General features: G+C 41.5%; 1 protein-coding gene across 1 annotated transcript; it reads left to right on the plus strand.

Annotated features, from left to right (window-relative positions):
- Nucleotides 1-1,006: 1,006 nt before the first annotated feature.
- On the plus strand, nucleotides 1,007-11,899 carry rab18a (RAB18A, member RAS oncogene family). Its single transcript, XM_003450239.5, has 7 exons — nucleotides 1,007-1,234; nucleotides 3,232-3,287; nucleotides 7,838-7,899; nucleotides 8,183-8,255; nucleotides 8,680-8,798; nucleotides 9,213-9,279; nucleotides 9,955-11,899. Exons 1-7 carry the CDS (start codon nucleotides 1,167-1,169, stop codon nucleotides 10,122-10,124), a joined length of 615 nt encoding a protein of 204 aa, XP_003450287.1. The 5' UTR covers nucleotides 1,007-1,166; the 3' UTR covers nucleotides 10,125-11,899.
- Nucleotides 11,900-20,023: the final 8,124 nt, after the last annotated feature.

Raw genomic sequence — 20,023 nt, forward strand, 5'->3', positions numbered from 1 at the left:
TTAATTTTCAATTCAGTTTAGTTTCACAAAGGTTTGATATTTCTTCTATATTTTTATTTGAGTTTAGTTTTCCAAGTTCACAGTATCGTTTCATTTAGTTTGAATTGTTTTCCAAAATTCGAATTATCCCATCAGCCGCAAGCTGGCTTGTGATAGGCACCGGTTTAGCTCGGGTGTGAGCATTCGACCACATGCAATATAGCCGGAGAGCACTAGGCCTGGGTTCCAGTTTGACCCATGGCTCTTTGCTTCTTGTCTTCCATTTATCTCTCCCCACTTTCCTGTCTGTCGTCACTGTCCCTATTCAATAAACCCTAAAAGGGCCCAATAAATTTTAAAAAAATGACTAAAAATAAAATAAAATTGTATTTGATATTGTACATAGGTGTAATTAATTACCATACAATTTTGCCATTGTAGAGCTAGTTATAGACCTGCCATAAGAGGACCAAAAATGGAGCCTTGTGGAAACACCACATATTGTTTTGTACAGTTAGCTTACCAAAAACCCTCCCTGTCTTTAGAATAAGATTGGTTTTGCAGGGTAAAATAATTTTAAAACATTAATAAAATCATGTTCAATGGTACTGGTGAACATGACTGAAAAGTGGAAAATTCATAGGAGCCTACATTTTTCATATATAACCAATACTTTTTTGGTAAACAGAGTGCTAGAAGTAGAATTGCGTGACATGCATACAGACCTCATGTAAAGAAATGAGCCTTTTCGAAATGTCAAAATTGCCAATCACAATCAGTGGACTATGACTTGTCAGACTGTCAGTGACATAAGAATTTCAAATGGTTGATTTTGAAATTACATTAGTAACAAATGTGTCGGAGTGTGAAAAATTTAATCCCCATTTAAAGAGTCTAGTGGTAAATATACACTACTAATAAAATGGCATGAACACATGACGTCAACATGTTGCAACACTGTGTCCTTTGTCTTACATAATCTTCTCCCAAGATATCCTGTAAGGATCTCCAGCGGAAGTAGTGACAAGTCATACCGGAAATGGTTGGAGTGAGACGTCTCACCAAAGGGCTGTCATATTATTATCTGTGCTGTGAGCTGTAAACAGGGACGCAAGTTAGTCAGGTTTGCTTTAACAAGTCTCTTTTAGAGATTTATTGAGAGTAACACAGCTTACAGTGAAGGGAGAATGGAAGACGATGTGCTAACCACGCTGAAGATACTGATAATAGGGGAAAGCGGCGTTGGGAAGTCCAGGTAAGACCAAGTGATCAACAAAGTGATGTCGTGGCTCCCTGCTAACGTTAGCCAGCGCTAGCAGGGACGTAGCAGCTAACCAAATGTGCAGATAAAGAAAATTTATTTTTTAAAACGATGTAGACTGTTCAGCGCTGGTTTGTCCTCTTCTTTATTCTAACAGAGGTCAAACTGTCGTGGTACAACATGTACAAGAAATGCCTACAGTGTGCAAACTGTTTAGCTAACGCCTTAGTCAGATGCCAGAAGCTCTGTACGTGACATCAACAATGTGCACGTCTGACATAATTGCTAGAAACAGGCTGTTTTTGTTCACACTAATTTGATGGCTGAACGTGAAGCTGACACTCTTTACTGCTAGCATCTCCGTCATTAAGAACCCAGCAGAAGGATGGTCACGCTCAAGTAAGCGTACCCCTTCTCCAGATGGGACTTCAAAAACATGTAAACGATACACTTGCTCTTGTCGTCATGTGGTAATCAGAGTCCTTATTAACAACCACAAATCAACCTGATAATATTCCAAGCAGGGTAAAATGCTTTTTACCCACATCAGCGTGGAAGTTTATAGCGTGTGTCCCTGCCAAAAGAGATCATGATCCAGGTTTGCAGGTCTCCATAACAGTGGTCCCGGCTGCTGGAGGAATTCTGATAGCCTTCCTGGGCCATCAACCATCACATTGTAGACTATGGTGTTGACTACAAGTGTGCCTTCCATAGCCATAGAACATTCCGAGAAAATTATGCCATTATAAGCCTTTAAACAAGTGCTTGACCAAAAGTACACCCATCTATTGAAAATAGACCAAAGGGAGGTAATAATAAGACTTGGAGCTTCAGCATCAACAAGGGCAGAGTGTTAAAGTTAAAATCAGCTAGGTTTTAAATCAGAAAGCAGAGATGATAATGATTAAAAAGTTTGCAATAATTTATGCTCTTTGCAGCTGAGATTTTAACTCCCAGTACTGTATCCACTATTAGCTGAAATGGTTTCTCTTTTTCCAATTTCCTGGGTCAGTTCATTGATGTACAACATGTGTCTACTTATATTAAATAGTTTTTTTCCCTTTTTTTTTGAACAGGGCTTGTACTGCTAGTTTGCATTTTTTGATGGCTGGTCTGTATAAGCTCAGCCCAGAGGAAGGACTGGCTTTATGCCGACACCATAACACAGATCTGTGTTTGCTTATATTTCCAGAAAACAGAAGAATATCTAGACGGCTGTACTGCATGCTGTCTGCCGTTGCATCATCCAGGCCGTGATGCATTGTTTCCAGAAAGCAATTTAGTATTATTATTAAATAGGATTTCGCTTAATACAATAAACAAAATCAGACCATGATTAGTTTCAAATGTCCTCATTTGAATCATCCATGGCCAGCTTTGGTACTATCAAATAGGTACACTTATTTTTGAATAGTTTACAGATATTTATTTTGTTTCCCTGCAATCTGAAGGCCCTTAAATCACGACAGAGTTGAATGCTTGGCGGGGAATGTATGCGTTTCATGTTTCCTGACCTGTACAGAATACATTTCTAACTTGGCTGTCTCCCTGCATCAGTTCATCAGCCATATGGCCCTCAAACAATAAACACTTACTGCTTCAGCATCTCTTCTGATGGCCCGTGAGGAAAAAGTACGAGAATTATGTCTGGGTCAAGGGAGAGGAGCAAGCATATCGCCATCGTCAGCGGGGCTGTTAAGGCCTTTGCACTCGATTAGTCATGGTTAAGAAACGAACCCTGTCCTCCTGACTGCAATCTAGTGGTGATGTCATCTGGAGCTTGACATCACCTCTTACTTGCAAGTGAAGGACAGAGTGATCAATAGAAGGAGATAAAGAAAGAGACTGTCTCCTGCCGCAGGAGTCAGGGCAACTGGAAACCTGACTTCAGCTCAAAAGCATCCTCAAGAGAGGAGAATACAATTACTAAAAAACACACGTGTGAGTCATGATGAGGTCTAATCTTCTTATTTCCTTCTTCTTGTCAACAGCCTCCTACTAAGATTTACAGAAGACACATTCGACCCGGAACAATCAGCAACAATAGGTGAGTTGAACATGTGAGGTCTGTTAAAGAGTAAAATGGAAAAAATGTGGCTTTGTAGATCAGAATGTGCTGGCAAGTACAGGATCATCATCAGCAGCAGCAGCAGAGAATAAATAAGACACAGACTTAGAGTAGTAAACAGTCACAAAGACAAGGATCTTGAATTTGAGTAATAATAAGCAATGCATCGATTCATCTGAGGCACAAACAGCATGAGCTCATTTAAACCTCTTGTCTCATGGGTTAGTAATGATGTCCACATTACATATGAGTACGCTAACACTTTAACATCCACACACTGTCAGGAGTAGAGACTAAAATAGGGGTGATTTTGGTCTATGCTGCATAGAACAACACATGCATTTGTCCTCCACAAGATAAACATGAAAAAAAAGGAGGAATTAAAAAGAAATTGCTTCTATCTATCAAAATACTATCAAATATGACTATGAGTTTATATCAGCACTGAATCTTTAGTGGTTAATGTTCACATGCAACACTTAGTGTTGTGATCTCAGTCAGCAGCAGCAGCACAGCTCCTGCAGGCAACTGTATAACCTTGGTGGAGCCAGGAAGGAAAAGGAGGAGTAGATTTTCAAAAAGTTTGATGAACCAGCAGGTTGTTGCCAGGATAGTGCCCAACCAGTATAGGATTTTAAGATCAATATGAATATTGTTGTGATTTGAAACATTTCTTGAATTTCTTCAGGCATACGAAACAGTTTTGTTTTGTTTGTCTGTTAATTATTTGTGTCCTTATTCAGACAGTATGACAGCGCAGGTTAAAAAAGAGCTTGTTTTAATGTCACAGCAGGTTGTAGATTATTCATATATGCTGTGCTTAAAGTGGTGTCTATACTTAATGCCTCTGTCGTCAGTCAGTTAGTGTGAGGGTCTGTGCAGATGTCCCCATGTCTGCCAGTTTTTTTGTTTGTTTTTTTGACCACGTGGACTTGTCCACAGAGAATTTACATTACAGCGCATCAACTACACATGCACCCAGGGAGCAGACTTCAAGAAGTGTAACAGGAATGACTACTCAGCCAGTTGTACTCCAGCTGTCCGTGTCTGTAAGAGTATAATTCAGGCTGGTAGTTGTTTGTAGTTTCCAAAGACTTGTTGTTTGAGAATTGGAGTTTGCATGTTCTCCTCGTGTCTGTGTGGGTTCTCTCCAGGTACTCCAGCTTCCTCCCAAATTCCACAGACATGCAGTTGGTGGGATTAGGTTAGGTTGTAACTAATGCCCATAGGTGTGAAGGTGAGCGGGAACGGTCTCTCTGTGTTAGACCTGTAATAGACTGGCAATATAGGGCGAGAGACAGGATACACCCTGGACAGATTGCCAGGGTGTACCCTGTCTCTCGCCCTATGACAGCTTGGATAGGCTTCAACCCCCTTGCAACCCTAAAATTGGATAAACGGAAGAGAAGTGATGGATGTCAGTTGGGCTCTAGACCAACGTTTTCTACATTAAAATAAATGAATTTGTCATAAACAGTTGCAAAATGGCCATTTAAGCTGATAAACACACAAAAGCAGCTTGATACCAGATAGAATTGTCTGATATTTGATATTCGTGCACTCTGACTCTTAGACCAGCGAAACATGAGAGGGCAGAAGAGAAAATTATGCTCTATATCTGTAATAATGAGTTTTAATTAGGAACGTTGAAATGGATGATTTAGAAACTCTATAGAATGACTTGCTGCATTATTTTCTAGTACATACTGAATCATTCAACTGGTGCCTGGTTTTAGGCTTTACATAAAGATATTTTCTCCATAAATCGATACAGTTGGTGTCCAAAAGACCAAAAATCCTGAGGGAGGACCACCAGACCAGATGCCTGCTGTCCCAATGCAAAAGCCAGTCGTGGTCATACATGACGTGAACTTCTGCTGTTGTGTGTACAGCATTAAACTCTAGCTCATCACAATACATAAGTTGAAGTACACCTTCAGTTGACATATGTATGAAAACGGAGTACATTCTGTGACCACTTTCAGACATGCATTTGATCTTTTCATAGAGCGTGTTATTCAATTTTGATTAGGAATATCAGAAAGTTCTTAAATTAGCTGTAGTAACAATGAGGTTATAGGTTTGTTTGTTTTTTCGAACCTGTTGCTCAGCACTATTTGCAAACACCACCATTTATCAGGACCTCAGTAATGTAAGGATGTTAATGATGCCTGCCAGAATATTTGTGCTGTGATACACCACCCAAAGTTGGAGTTTTTAACAACTTTAAACAACTGCAGTAGACTAAAGTGACAACCATGCTCAGCTAAGTGTACTGTCCTTCACTCTGTTTCCCAGCCTGTAGTGTGCATGCCTGGCTGAGGCTGCTGACAGATACTGTACATGGTCTGGAGCAATGCAGCCACAAGTTGACGGACTTTTTATGTTATCTGTTCCAGGCTCAGTCAGCATACTGGCTGCATGTGTTTACCAAACCCCCAGTACCTACTGCAGATAACTGTAAAAGAGCCGTTAAAGTTTAGCTTTTTTCTTCTTCTTTTTTTTAGTCAAGCTAGGGTCGCTAGGCAGAAATGTGGACATTTAGGAGGTTCTGCAGCACTTGGCGAACTGAAAGTAAAGTCACCACAATCCCACACACCGACACAGCCACAAAGCTTTCAGATTTATTTTAAAGTTAATGCTGTGTGGAGAAAAAAACAATCTGTGGCAGACCAAACTATCCATCTTATCTGGTAAAGGTTTTTAGAAGTAGTGGCAACCCCAAACTGTGTATCTGCAAATAATATCAGGCTTTTTTTGGTAATTGAATAAATCAGTTGACGGATCGAGGACACACCGACTATACTTTCATAAGCTATTAAAGCTGCAACTACCTTAATTACTTTATTTTGACAAAAGCATCCATGAGCTCCAGATTTAAAATATTTTTGAGAGAATTTGGATGAAGAATTGTGCTTTCTTTTCTTTTTAGTTTTTCAAACCAAACTAATGTGGTTGTGTGAATTGCTTGTAGCTCACAAAGCTGTCTTTGTGAAAACGGCCGAAAAGCACAGATCCCAAGAGGGGTTGGAACGGAGAAAATACTTTGTTTTGTCAAGGTCAAGGCACGGGCCGCTACTGTTTTACTTGGCCAGCTGGGATTCTCTGCCAAACAGATGTCTTTATTGGAGTCAGTTCTCCTGGTTTGACTTGAGATTCAGTTTTTTTTCTAATCTGGTATCATTCAGTCTCAGTTAAAGTATTTTCTTCCTCTCACCACCCTGAGGTTGGACTTCTCCCATTGCCAAAGGCTGTCTCGACACATCATCACACTAGCACACCGAGTGTTAAATGATCTTTTGCAAAGATGATCAGCAGGCACATTAGCAGCTTTGCATTTATAGTACTTTTACTGATGGCTTAAAGCACCTTGTTGCTTCTTGGTGTCATCGTTGCAAAAGGTTAAAGACAAAAGAGAATACAGGCTAACAATGATGTGTCATTCCCCACCACAACTCTCTCTGTGTCGAACTAGTGGGTTGTGCTGCTGTGCCTTTGGTGTATTTATATCATACAGAGAAGGGCCTGCAGAGAGCAGCCCAGCCTTGACCTGTAGCACTAGTAGCATCTTGTTGTGTTGTGATATTGCAAACAGATGCGTTACTGTGTGTTTCCTGGGAAAGGCCCGTATGTATATGTAGTGAATTAGAGCAGAAGAGACTGGTCCAGGTTCAGGGAAATTTTTAGTGTAAACTCGTCTCCACATGCGTCTGGCAGCAGTATCTGAGCAACCCTGCTGGACGTGAGGAAGAGCTAGTTGTTGTGATGGGCTTTGTGAACAGACTGTGTATTTGTGTGTGAGTGCGATGCCATATATCAGCCTGTCTTCATGTCCCCTTTCTCCTGCTCTGTCTCTCTTCTGTTTTGGCTCCCAGCTGAACTCCCCTTTTCATTCCCAGATGTAAAAACAAGCCCATCACAAGTGTACATTTCCCTGGTAAATCTGTCAGTGGATGCTAAAACTCAGGCCGATATGTCATCCAGACGCCGCACGCTCCGCTCACCGAGACACTGCAAAGAGGCAATAGAGGAGATTTACTTGTTGAGGGGGGGGGAAGGGGTACAACATTGTTATTTTCATGTAAATGTCTGCTCCTCTGGGACCTGGCAGGGATTTTTAAGACTGAGTCATTGCTCACTGAGCCATTTTACAGGTGCCGGCCTTTCATTTTTTTTAACGCAGACCCTCGTCGGTTTTCGTTCAGGACATTAAACCGCACTGTCCTTTCGTCGTGGATATGAATGCACGGTCACACTGTAATTTAAGTGCAGGACACAGGACGGGCGTAATGCCAGTCTGAATAACCACAGGTTAAGACAAGTTCATAGACATTGTGTGGTGTGTATGTTTTGACAATTCATCTTCAATAATTATGGTCTGTCACCATGATATGATATTGTTGGCAGTAATTGAACAAACCTGTAGGAGTCATCATATTGGGCCTGAAGCAGGATGAGGTAATCATGTGGGTTTCGGTGATTAACTGCCCATTTCTTTTTTTCTGTTTTCTTTTTTTTTCATTGTCTAGGTGTTGACTTCAAAGTGAAGACCATTTCTGTGGATGGCAACAAGGCAAAGCTGGCAATATGGGTATGTTACAGACTCTATCATTATTCCAGTGCTTTAGTAACACTCGGTTAAACAAACATGCAGCTCTTGTCTGTCAGAGCAGAAAAATTAACTATGAAACAGCTCCAGCTCGGGTCCAGACCAGCTCTTCTCTCAAGTCACCAGAAGATGGCGCTTATGTAACACTATTTCCACCCCTTGTAGGACACCAAGGAGTTTGTCTGTGTTGTTCGTGTCTGTCTGCCCTGGTTTGTAGCCACTGGTTTTTTCCTTGCAAGTGTGAGCAGTAGTGTGTGTTTTGCAGGACACCGCGGGACAGGAGCGCTTCCGAACCCTGACGCCCAGTTACTACCGTGGTGCCCAGGGAGTCATCCTGGGTAAGCAAAGCTATTAGCACCGTCATTGCTCAAACACCTGTACGTGTGTGTGTGTGTGTGTGTGTGCAAGCGCACATGTGTGCGGCCTTTTCACTTTACAGTCATGCCCCTGTTGTAAAGCGAGTGATGGCTTTTCATCCTGTGACTCACACACATACGCCTGCCTCTTTCTGGAAGTTAGTTTATACTCTTAAATCAGAGTCTTCATAAGGTCATGCATGTGCAGCATGTATACACACACACACTACGGAAATAAGTTAAACCTCTAAAGCAGACTTCCTCTACAGTTCATGGTTTTTGACCACACTAATGATGTAAAGTAACAGAAGGCGCCTCGGTGTATCAGTGGGATTATGATCCCTCCTTGTTTTTCTTTTGTTTTTTTTAAAATAAACCAGCCACGTGTTCATTCTGTGTGTCACAGTGTACGACGTCACAAGACGGGAAACCTTTACAAAGCTCGACAACTGGCTGAGTGAGCTGGAGACATACTGTACAAGGAATGACCTTGTTAAAATGCTTGTAGGGAACAAAATTGATAAGGTGAGTGTGTTTGTCTATAAAATTGTGATGTTAAGGGTGCACGTGACATTTTTAATATTTAGCTTCACTGCCGTCTTCCCTTGGTTTAAGCTCTTTAGATATATATGTGATACACACACAGAACAGGCAGATGGATTGCCCGAAAAATAAGTGTGTTTTACAAAGTGAGCCCACGACCAGCTGATGGATTGCTAAGCTAAATGATAGTAGCACTTTCATATTTTCTGGCAGCTGGTCCTTTGCCACGATACCAGAATCAGTGAGTGGAGTTAAAAACGTATACTGTTATGAATTAATTGCATTCTGATCTTTGTCTGTGAAAACCACTTTCTCTCCCTGGCCCATGATGACCACAGTAGCTGACAGCCTGGCCCGACAGACCTCAAATAATCCATTACCTTTCCTTTGTTTTAGGAAAACCACGAGTTAGACAGGGCCGAAGGGCTGAAGTTTGCAAGAAAACATTCCATGCTTTTTATAGGTAAGTCAGGAGGATTCCCCGCTCTACAAAGAGCTGCTGGGCACATGAGTTACACCAGACTGTTACGCAGGGGAGGCAGAGTTTGAAATAACTATCATACTCACCGAGAAATGCTTGCATACTTCTATTTATAAAGAAGGCTTCATATATCATCTTCAGTGCACTCTCCTTTTTCCCCCTCTGCTGTTATTTTTCAGGTTTGTCAGTAAAAGGGGGAACTTAAAAGTTAACACCTAGTTTTTATCTTGAGCACTTAAAGTGTTATTTGGTAATATGTAAAGATTTCTTGACATGTTTTCCAAGCAATTCCCAAAGATATTTCTCATGATTTGTCATAGTAGGATTTATTTCTTTATGCTATGGTTATTACAATTGAAATGTTCCTGGATGTTATCATGCTATGCAGCAGGTGCTGACTAGAGCCAATAATAACCTGCTATGGTCCAGTATTAGCATCGTGGAGCTGACAGTTACTGTTGAGATGTTTTCCACCACTCGGCACTCCTGCTGGGGGGGCCAGCAGATGATGACATCAAGACGCAGACATTAACAGTTGTTGTTTCTGCATTTTGTCTTCTTTTTCTCCACCTTTTCCATTCTCCGCCTCCTCCCCATTCCCGTCCCTGTCACTTCTCCCCTCCTCTCTCCTTCCCTCTACACTCTCTGTCCTCCCAGAGGCGAGTGCAAAGACGAGGGACGGCGTTCAGTGTGCGTTTGAGGAGCTGGTGGAGAAGATAATCCAGACTCCTGGCTTATGGCAGAGTGAGAACCACGGTCGAGCAGTCCAGCTCACCGACGAAGACGCGGGAGGTGGAACCTGCGGCGGCTACTGCTCCCTGCTGTAGACTACCTACACACACATTTAAAGATTTACATAGGACAAATACCCTTGAATACAAGCATATCCACACACACACACACACACACACACAAGCATACACACTTTAAAAGAACAGCTTCCCTTCCTGCTGTGTGCTGTCCTGAGCTCCGTCCTCACACATCAAGGTATTAGAGATCCAACTTTCTCCTCTCTGCTTAGGTGAAAGTGTTTATTTCTCTCTGGCAGACAGACACACAAACACACACACACACAGACCTTTTGCACACTTTGTAGTGACAACGCGGCGCTAAAATGCAAATACAGCTCAGCTTTCCTGTTAATGGAATTTGAGTGTTTCTCTCTTTTTTGTTTTGTTTTGAGTCGCAGTTTTGTGCAGTCGCAGTGCCACGGTGAACACATTAACCGTTCTCGCTTGATACTCGTGTGATTTAGTTATAGCGATGCAGTAAAGTGAGTCCAGAATCGTGAGCCAAAGCTTGTCAGACATATGGCTAAATCTCTGAAGTATGATAATGAGAGTGGAAACTCTTGTATTTGACCTAGGTTTCTTTTCGTCTCCAGCATGCTTTTTGTCCTCGGCGCACCTCGCGTTAGCAAGCACAGCTGCATCAAAGCAGGGCCGACTTTTCTCCAGTGTTAGTGTCACTTCTCTTCTGCCCTGCGCTTTGTCCTGTTCCCCGTGCACAGGCTCTAAGATTATAATGCTGCTTATGGAGGAGCTTATCAAGCCGAGCCGTCTTGTATTTTATCTCGGCACTCTCGGTCAAAGGCTTGGATCAAATGACTCTGTTGTGCACATGACTGCCTCATTTCTTTCCAAGTGTTTGGAATGGTATTTTATGACTTTTATTGACTTGGACTTCAAACCAGTGCTGTGTTTTTTGAAAAGAGCATAAATCAAAGAGACTGGCACCAACATGCTTTCCACTGGGTGCTGAAGAAGAGGGGACCTCTTAAAATTGCACGCCTTTTTAAAAAAAAATTTTTTTTAATGTGTGTAACAAGTTGCTTTAATGGAGTGCGACCTACTGGCACTCATTCACTCAGACAGATAATATCAGTAATATCACCATCACTGCTAGTCTTTCATATAGGTCCCTTTGACTGGACAGAGACAAAGGAAAAGTGTTCAATATTAAAGAGGGCAGTGAGTCATATGGGTGTCTCCACTGAATTTGGAAAAATCAAAGAAAAAGCTGTGCGCTCCACTTTGCTAATGGATTTCGCAGTTCTCCCATCTCTGTGTTAGCATCTGAGAAACACTCATAAATGTACTGTACCCCTGACCTCTGACCATGTTTGCAGTATTCAAGCGCTGGTATGTGTTCCAGGAAATGTACTTCTGGGGGTTTGATCTCCTAACAGGGATAGTGAAAGTGACATGAATTTGAGCATGTCTCATCACACATTGATTTTTTTTTTTTTTTTTTTTTTTTAATTGCATGGGAAATCTGTGTGCCATTTTTTTTTTTTTTTCCCAGTTTGTCTGCTGGTGAATGACTTTTAGAGGCTTACTTCTATTTAGATGAAAATACATGAATAAATGCTAATTTACCATTTAAATTTAATGGTTACAATAAAAAGGAAGTAGACTTTTACTTATTAAACTGGTATAGCTGTCTCTTTTGTGTTAAAATATGTCGAAACGTATAAACATCGTATTTTAAGAATTTGTTGGAGCCTTTGTGTATGAATTGTAAAGCTGAATGTATCCATATTTCACTACAAATTGCCCTATGTATTAAACTAAATAAAGTTCTTTTTTTAAGTGAGTATAAATGGATGTGTTGCTGCTGATGTGTTACTTGACGCGCCCCTGTCATCATTGCCATGTTAGAAATGTCGCTGCTAGGTGATGGGTTTTTCACCCGGCACCCATCACATTCCTGTGTCTTCAGAATAAAGACTTGGTGTTTAAACAGTGTCCGAGGAGCCCTCAGACCCCAGACGTGCGATCTGTCTAAATCATCTTTTTGCCGAACTCCTCAGGAAGCGCCACTGCAGCCATAATTCACTCTATCAGTGCTTTAACTGGGATGTGCATAATTCCTGGGCCATTATAAAAGGGTCGGGGTTGGCAGCTAAACCAAGGACTCTTCCCTTGTAGCGTATCCCTCATTTCTTGCCGCACTCCGGGCAGCTGTGTGGAAATATGTCCCAGTCAAAGAGAGACGTGGAGCCCAAAGTCTTCATGTGGTCCAAGCATGTGCTGCGCTGCAGCACCACAGTTTCCTCATGCCTACACTGAAAAAACACAGTCTTCAAGGAGCTGAGAGATTATATATTTTGGAGAATACGTTTGTTTGGTTTACATTCCTTTTAGTGACATATTGTGCAAAGTTGTGTAGTGGATGGTAATTTTCTAACCCCCACCCCAACCTCTAATGCTGTATGCATCAGAATCCTGAACCTTTTATTTAAAGAAGGAAATGGAACTTTTTGAGATTTAGAATCTGTTTTTTGTGAAACTGTCCTTGGCAAAGACAGATGGACAACTTTTTTTTTTTTGGAGCATGATTAGAGATTAGATCTACTGTGAAGACAAGGTTTGAACACGCAAACTCCACACATAACCAGAGGCACTAGAAGACAAAGTTCTAATGAAGCACCAATTACATAAATGGACACTGCACTCCAAGAGTTACTGAATAGTTGCATGCCATACCCATGCAAAAAAAGTAGAAAAAACTCTAAAACTATGGTATATCTGAATTTCACCGTAGTGTTTGACTAAAAAGACATGACTCACGTCAATTAAGGTGAAAAAAAAGAAAAAAGGTCCATGAATGTAAATCTTTTTCCAAAGTGAGTTGGAAAGTGTTTGAATGTTAAAAAAGTGATGATTAAAAACTAAATTGTCTTTTTGGCAAAAATGTTAATGTGTTGACAGTGGCTCAACTTACATTCAGAACACAGGGATATCAGGGCAGTGTAGCAGCTTGGATTTGGGGTGGAACTCTATAAAGTCAAATCAAGTATTTTTATGACTTGAAGTGTCAGGCTAAATTCAGAGATTCATCACACTCAAACCTGCGATTGAGTAAAATGGGTCTAGTGATACCCAGGATGCTAAACTCTGAGAAACCTTTAGTTGTTACAGTTCCACCTCTGGGGTAGATGTTCAAAATTTATCCACCTAAAGCCAAAAAAATCAAGCTTTGTGCTGGCATTGCAGAAACATGACTGGATTACCACATCAATAACTTGATCACTCTCAGTGTCTGTGGTTTCAATGCAATTCATGAGGTAGAAGATTCAACAGTACGGATTGAAGGGGTGGATGAAAGACGCTGGCTTCCCTGAGGAAAAGAGTTTTTGGTAAACCTTGGTCAAACAGAAAAGCACTGAAAGGAGGATTAAATACTCTTTGGCACCCTCAGGATGTCACATGAAAACACCCAGAACACCTCATGTCCTGCCACACCTCGCTGTCTCAGAAGCCTGAAAGCTGCTCTGGTGGAACTGCTTGATGGACTGCTCTCTGTCCTGCTGCCTGTGTCTGAGCATGCAGCCAGGCACAAAGCTAACAGAGCAGATCTGGCTCTCATTAGCACAACCTGGTCTCCCTGCTCCTCCTCTGCCTGCCAGAGCAGCAGGCCTTATGGGTTAGCGTTCAGATGAGCTCCTCGGGAGAGCAGTCATGCTGTCGTGTGTAAAAACCTTATGAGACGTTGGGCATCGTTTCATAAGGTGTTGGGTTCCCAGACGTCACTCACTTTGTCATGCTTATTGCCGTTTTGCTATCAGGTGATTGTTTTGCCATGTTAACTTATATGAGTGAGGAAGAGAGTGAGAAGGTGATTGGAAAAAGATCATCCTCTAGTACAACCACCTGCACTGACTATTGTAGTGAGGAGCTGTGATATGGTTGGGGATAGGGCTGAAAAGTGCAGCAGGCCTTTGCTGAGTATAACAGAACTTTTGGACAAGAGCTCAATGTCCTCTGCACTTAGGGGTTGAACCTCACTTGTTGATGGTAAAAGGAACCCGTAGGTCTGCGGATTGTTTCACTATTTACTTTCTGAGGTGAGGTAGAGGAAAATGCCCCTTTGGCCGACTTTAGAGGAAGGAAAAGGAGCAAAGTCGAGCTCAGGCCTCTCTTAGGTAAGCCACTGAGTCCCAGAAAACTGGGAGGTAATGACCTGCATGACCAGAACTGATGGCTCTGGCACTGCAGGTGGAAACACTTTGATTAGAAGGAACCTAGTGTTTACATTGTTGCACCCGTTCACATTTAGACCCTTTGACATTTTTGTCAGGCAACTGTAGAATCCAGTTTCAGGCCTGATCTCTTGAACTTGAACTGTGCAACCTCCTGTGTCCTTTGCCTCACAAAGAACACCCACCACCTCAACCACCTACATTCTACAAAATCTTGAACCTTGTATGGGCTTGTTGGAATTAAGCAAAGTACTTGAATGGTAAACTCCAATAAGGTTCACAAATAAGGGCACAATTTCCATGTAATTAAATAAAATTCCGCCATTACAACAAAATGAATCTTAAATAAAGGTGTAAAAAGGTAAGCTTAAGTTACTCCATAATACAGCCCATGCCCTGAAATGGAAAGCATGCTTACGATGTAAGATAGTGAAATATGGTTTTTCCACGAAATGACCAGGTTATTATAAACTTAAAATTATTCACAGGATAATTTGTGTCACCTTTTCTGTAAAAGATGTAGAAATTAGTTAAGGTTAAGCCCCTCCTCAATATGACCTCCTCTCCAAAATGTACAGCATAGTGAAAACTACTTACCTGCTTTTAGGTATTTGTTTGTAAATATAACTATATCATAATTTCAAATAAAATATTATCACAAAACAAATAAAGTAAATTCTATTTAATTATAGGGGGATTGCAACGTTAGTCCCAGGGTGTATTATAGTGTTACCAGAATTTCTATAGATTTTGTCGACACATATGCTCCTCCACATCCTCAGGAGCAGCATGTTTGTTGCATATGTGTATAATAACATCAGGCTCCACATAACCTAATAAGAACAGGCCCAGGGTGAACAGGAGACCTCTGTCTTTGTTCGGCGTGAACCTCTGGCCTCAGATGCATGTAAGTCAGTTCAGCTCATAATAGGTCTGTAACTGAGTTTCCTCATATTTGATACCCTGTCAATCTAATTTAAACCTAAATGATTGTATTGTAACTCACTCCTGTTATTTTCAAAAACACAGCACTGTGTGTACAAGTCCTAAAGAAAGCAGGAGATGGGTGCTCTTCAACCTCGAAAAGAAAAGTCCTCTTGCTGTTGGGGTTGCTTTCATCCCGGCCTCAGGTTACTGTGGCAATAAGCGGGAGGGCTGAGGACAGGCTGGCAGGATGAGTAACTTCATTCATCGTCCCCCCACCCATAATCCCCCATGTTCACGTCACTTCCATCCCGTGTGGCATATCTCCTGCCACTCACTGCCTCTGCGTCTTGCATTCCGCAGCCGTGTCATCATCATCCACCGTGTCAGATCGCCACACCAGATGCTACCACTGCAACATGGAAGCAAACAGCCATGTACTCAGGCCATTGGCTTCTATAATAAACTAATCACATTGTATCAACATGGACTGGGTGTAAGCTTTCCACATGCCTCAAACATTTTCATGGACAGGACGCATGTTTGACTGCAGCACTGCAGAAAAAAATTAATAAACTCCCTTCTGGGTGAGATGATTGGCATGTATAGAAACAAATTCATTATTTTGTATAAATAATCTGGGCCCCTGTGTAGTAATTTCACTGCTTATTTTTCTTTTCCAAGCTGATCTTAATTTTGGGGCCAGACCAGAGAATTTTGTTGTAAACCACCAAGACTAAAAGACCCCAATTTCATTCTCTTTGAAGAGGCAAGGAGGTCTGTAAGGTCCTGGAAGATCCACAGTTAGTCGACAGAAGCCGTTTTTCCGCCAGGCCAGAGCTTAGCTTGAAAGAAGGGAGAGATTTCTGAGGTTTAAACTTCCTGACACCGTGTCGAGATTTCCCAGCGTCTTGCAGCTTATGTCCCTAACCTTATATATAGGTCCAGATCACTTTGTTTTTTTTCTGACCATTTGCTGTCCTTTACGCCTTGGATGAAACCTGAGCTTAAGTTTATTACTACACACCACAGGAAACCTGGGCTCCTTAACTGTATAGTGGACAATTGAATTTGAAGACACAAAGCCAACCTACATCTCCCACCCTCCTACCAGCACCCTTTAGTCAAATAAAGCTCTCTCCAAGGAAATCGCAGCCAGGTCATGCAAACACAAAATACTTTCATTTCATTCTGGTTGTGTCTTCCACGATCCACTTTGTTGCAGGATTTCCTTTCAATCAGATTATGTGGAATAACAGAGGCATGACAATTGTTTTGTAACCACATAGCTTACAAGAGTCATTTAGCGGGTTCAAGTACAGGTATGTCTGTCTGTTTAATGGCCTGACAGAATTCGTTGTTTGAGCTTAGGTTACCTAAGGCTATAGTGATAGCAGGTCTTTGGGTGGAGATCTGCCAGTTCACTCCTCCTGGGGAGTACACCACATTTTAGCAGCTTTGTTATGCTGAGGAGAAAAAACCCCGCAAAAAACAAAACGTTAAGAAACTACCAGTTATGAAAACAATTTACATTTTAATAAAAAATATTGTGAAGTTACATTTGATAAGCCTTAGCAATCTCCACAAATTTGATTCACAATAAATGTTTTTTGACTAACACAGTTCAATTTTATTTTATTTATACAGCGCCAAATCACAACAACAGTCACCTCAAAGTGCTTTATATTGTAAGGTAGACATTACAATAATACATACAGAGAAAAAAAACAACAATCATATAACCCCCTATGAGCAAGCACTTTGGCGACAGTGGGAAAAAAAAACTCCCCTTTAACAGGTAGACAACTCCAGCAGAACCAGGGGAGGGGCGGCAGATGGCTGCCCCTCCCTGTCACAGTTGCATTTCAGACAGAATGCAGGTTTAAGAAACTTCTGCATTGGCTTAATGTTTTGAACCCGACAACTGGGGGTGTGGCGCTTAGCACTGTTGCCTCACAGCAAAGTCTTGAATTTGACTCTACTATTTGGCTGGGGCCTTTCTGTGTAGAGTTTGCATGCTCTCCCCGTGTCTGTGTGGGCTCCCTCTTGGTACTGTGCTTCCTTCCACAGTCTAAAGACATGCAGTTAGTGGGGTTAGGTTAATTGGTGATTCTAAATGGCCTGTAAGTGTAAATGGTTATCTGTCTCTGTGTTAGCCCTGCATCAGATTGATGACATGTCCAGTGTCTACTCCCCTCTTGCCCTATGGTAGACAGCTAGTGGGCCTGACATGTTATTTCCAACACTTCATTTTTAATTTTTTTTTTTATTTCTGGACACTTCTAGAGTTGTTTTGCATGATTCACAGTTCAAAATAATCCCTACAGGAACTAAAAACCCTTTTAAGCTCAATTCTATGTTACTTTGAGCCAACTTTCTTTGGATTGATTGTGTGAGGTGACCATATACATCTATCTTAACTAAAGGTTCTGCTTCTGGATTTTGACTTCTGGTGAGTTCTATAACTTATAGAGGTTTGCAATTTTTATTTTCTTTAGAGTACACATTTCTGTTGCCTATTATACTGCCAAGAAGCCATATTTGGTTTTCACTCATGTTTGATGAATTTCATCTTGTGTTTCAGCTTTAGGTGGCTGTGAATTTCTTGGAATTTGGAAAGGAACTGTTTTTGATAGTTTGTTTCAGATGTCGGATGAAACCGACACCTTCAGATGCCATAGACTTGGTAACCAGATGTGCATACATGTGGACATTCCTGTATGCCTGCCTGCAATATCTTTGTGGCTGTGTCGGTGTGTGAGCGTAGTGAGGTATAAAGGAAGCTGTAGTGCTAGATTGGCTACTTCGGGTTCCCCCAGTTGCAATATGGCTCATGTTATTACCCGCTGAGCTCCAGCTTGTGTTAACGCAGAGCAGTACCGTCTGCATGTCTTGCTTTACATCAGCTTTTCACAAACACTGTGCCCCCCCCCACACACACACACCCTACTGATACCTTGTGCCTCCCCTGGGGCTGTGAACTGATATTATAACAATTGTGTGTATGGGATGGGTGGAGGGGTAGCCTCTTGCTTCCCCACAGCTATAACCTTGACTTCTTCACAGGGCTCAGAGCAACTCCCAAATTCACTTATGGAGATGGATTTCTGGGCTCGTTTTCCCAGGAGGCAGCAGTCCTGCACTCAAATATTTACATTCATCCAATCAAGTGTCAGACAGTAGCACGTATATATATTTCATTGAGGTCATGAGCTGCCAGCCATTACCACCTCCACTGTGTGGAGATCAAAGTCTGACTCCTTTATTTCCTTTCTCGCTGAATGGTAGATGAGAATAGGGATACACCTCCCAGGCATGTATGAAGCTACTGCCAACAGCTAGTTAGCTTAAAATGTAAACATAAGTATATCATAAACGTCAGCCTAGAACTGGAAGCAGGGGGCAAACAGCTAGCCCGGCTCCAAAGGTAACACAATCCTACCAGCATATTTAGAGTTCACTAATAAACACGTGCCAGGCTAGCTGTTTCCACTCAAAATACTAAGGTAAAAATGTGCAGAAGCACTCCTCATCTAACTCTTGGCAACAAAGCAGATGAGCACATTTACCAAAGTATCCATATACCCCTTCAAATCAGACAATGTGTCATTCAGACACATTTTTGCTTCAGTAACCTATTAACTGACAGATTTGTCTCCCTAAATACAAACCAAACAGGCCATTAGGCTTTATTTCAATATTTTACTGGTCTTCATTCTAACATTGCTCAGCCAAGCTATTTCAGCTGCAAGGAGCCTGACAGTTATCATATTTACCTTCTGTCATGGCAACGCTGACAAGAAGCGTTTAGGCTAATGCTGGTTGAGTATCTCAGGATGTGGCCTGCTACCACCGAATGCACTGGGTAAAAAAAAAGCTGTGAGGTACGACTTTGTGCACATTCTGCTGCAGTGTAAATACAGCCTCATTTCTGAATGTCCCTTCTTTGTAATGCCGATTCAGGGAAGTATCTCCTATCTGTCTTTTTACAATCACTAACAAGAAGCCCATAAAAGTCACAGCCAGACTGCTCCGAATAAAAGCGATACTGTCTGTGACCATATATGTCCAGTAGCAGTGGTCCCGCGGCCATCTGCACCCAAAAATTATATAAAGCATGTTGATTGAACTCGGAAAGAAGAATTGTTACAGAGTGTCCTCTGTAGCAGTGAAAGGACCATATTTTCCAAAGGCCTCAGGAGGTCTTGTACAGTCCTTGCCAAATGGTGCTAAAGTCACGCAGCAGGCTATAAAGCGCTACTGTACACAGTAACTGAGGTCTCCTTAGAGGCAGATGAACCACAGCTGAAGATAGAAACCATGCAGATGTCCACTTAAGAAACTGGTCTTGGTTTTGAAACGTCTGCCTTGGCTGCCGCTGGATTTCCAATGAGTCAGGTTGTTCCAAGATTTTAGAATAACTTTGATTGCTTTCCCCCCATGAATTCAAACTTCTGTCCTGGAATACTGTGTACATTGGGTTTATGCAGTCTAAAAAGTTATTGGTCCATGTATTACTTCTTTTTTTGTTTAACCAAACAACAGTATTTGTGAGAAAATAAAATAAAATCAGACTTTTAACCTTCAAGTGATTGTACGTGGCCCTCATTCAGTGGGGTCATTTATGACACCTGTTTTGTATTACTGAAAATAGACAAAAAAATTACAGTAAAATCAAAGCCTATAATATTAACATACATCTATTCTTTTACCCTGTACAATTTTAAGTTCATGTAAGAAAATCTAAGAAGGTGGAAAGTAGGCAACATCTTTTATGATTAAAAATATCACAACAGCAACTATAAATGTAAGACTGGA

Source organism: Oreochromis niloticus, linkage group LG9 (genome assembly GCF_001858045.2).
Source record: "Oreochromis niloticus isolate F11D_XX linkage group LG9, O_niloticus_UMD_NMBU, whole genome shotgun sequence".
Taxonomy (NCBI): Eukaryota; Metazoa; Chordata; class Actinopteri; order Cichliformes; family Cichlidae; genus Oreochromis; species Oreochromis niloticus.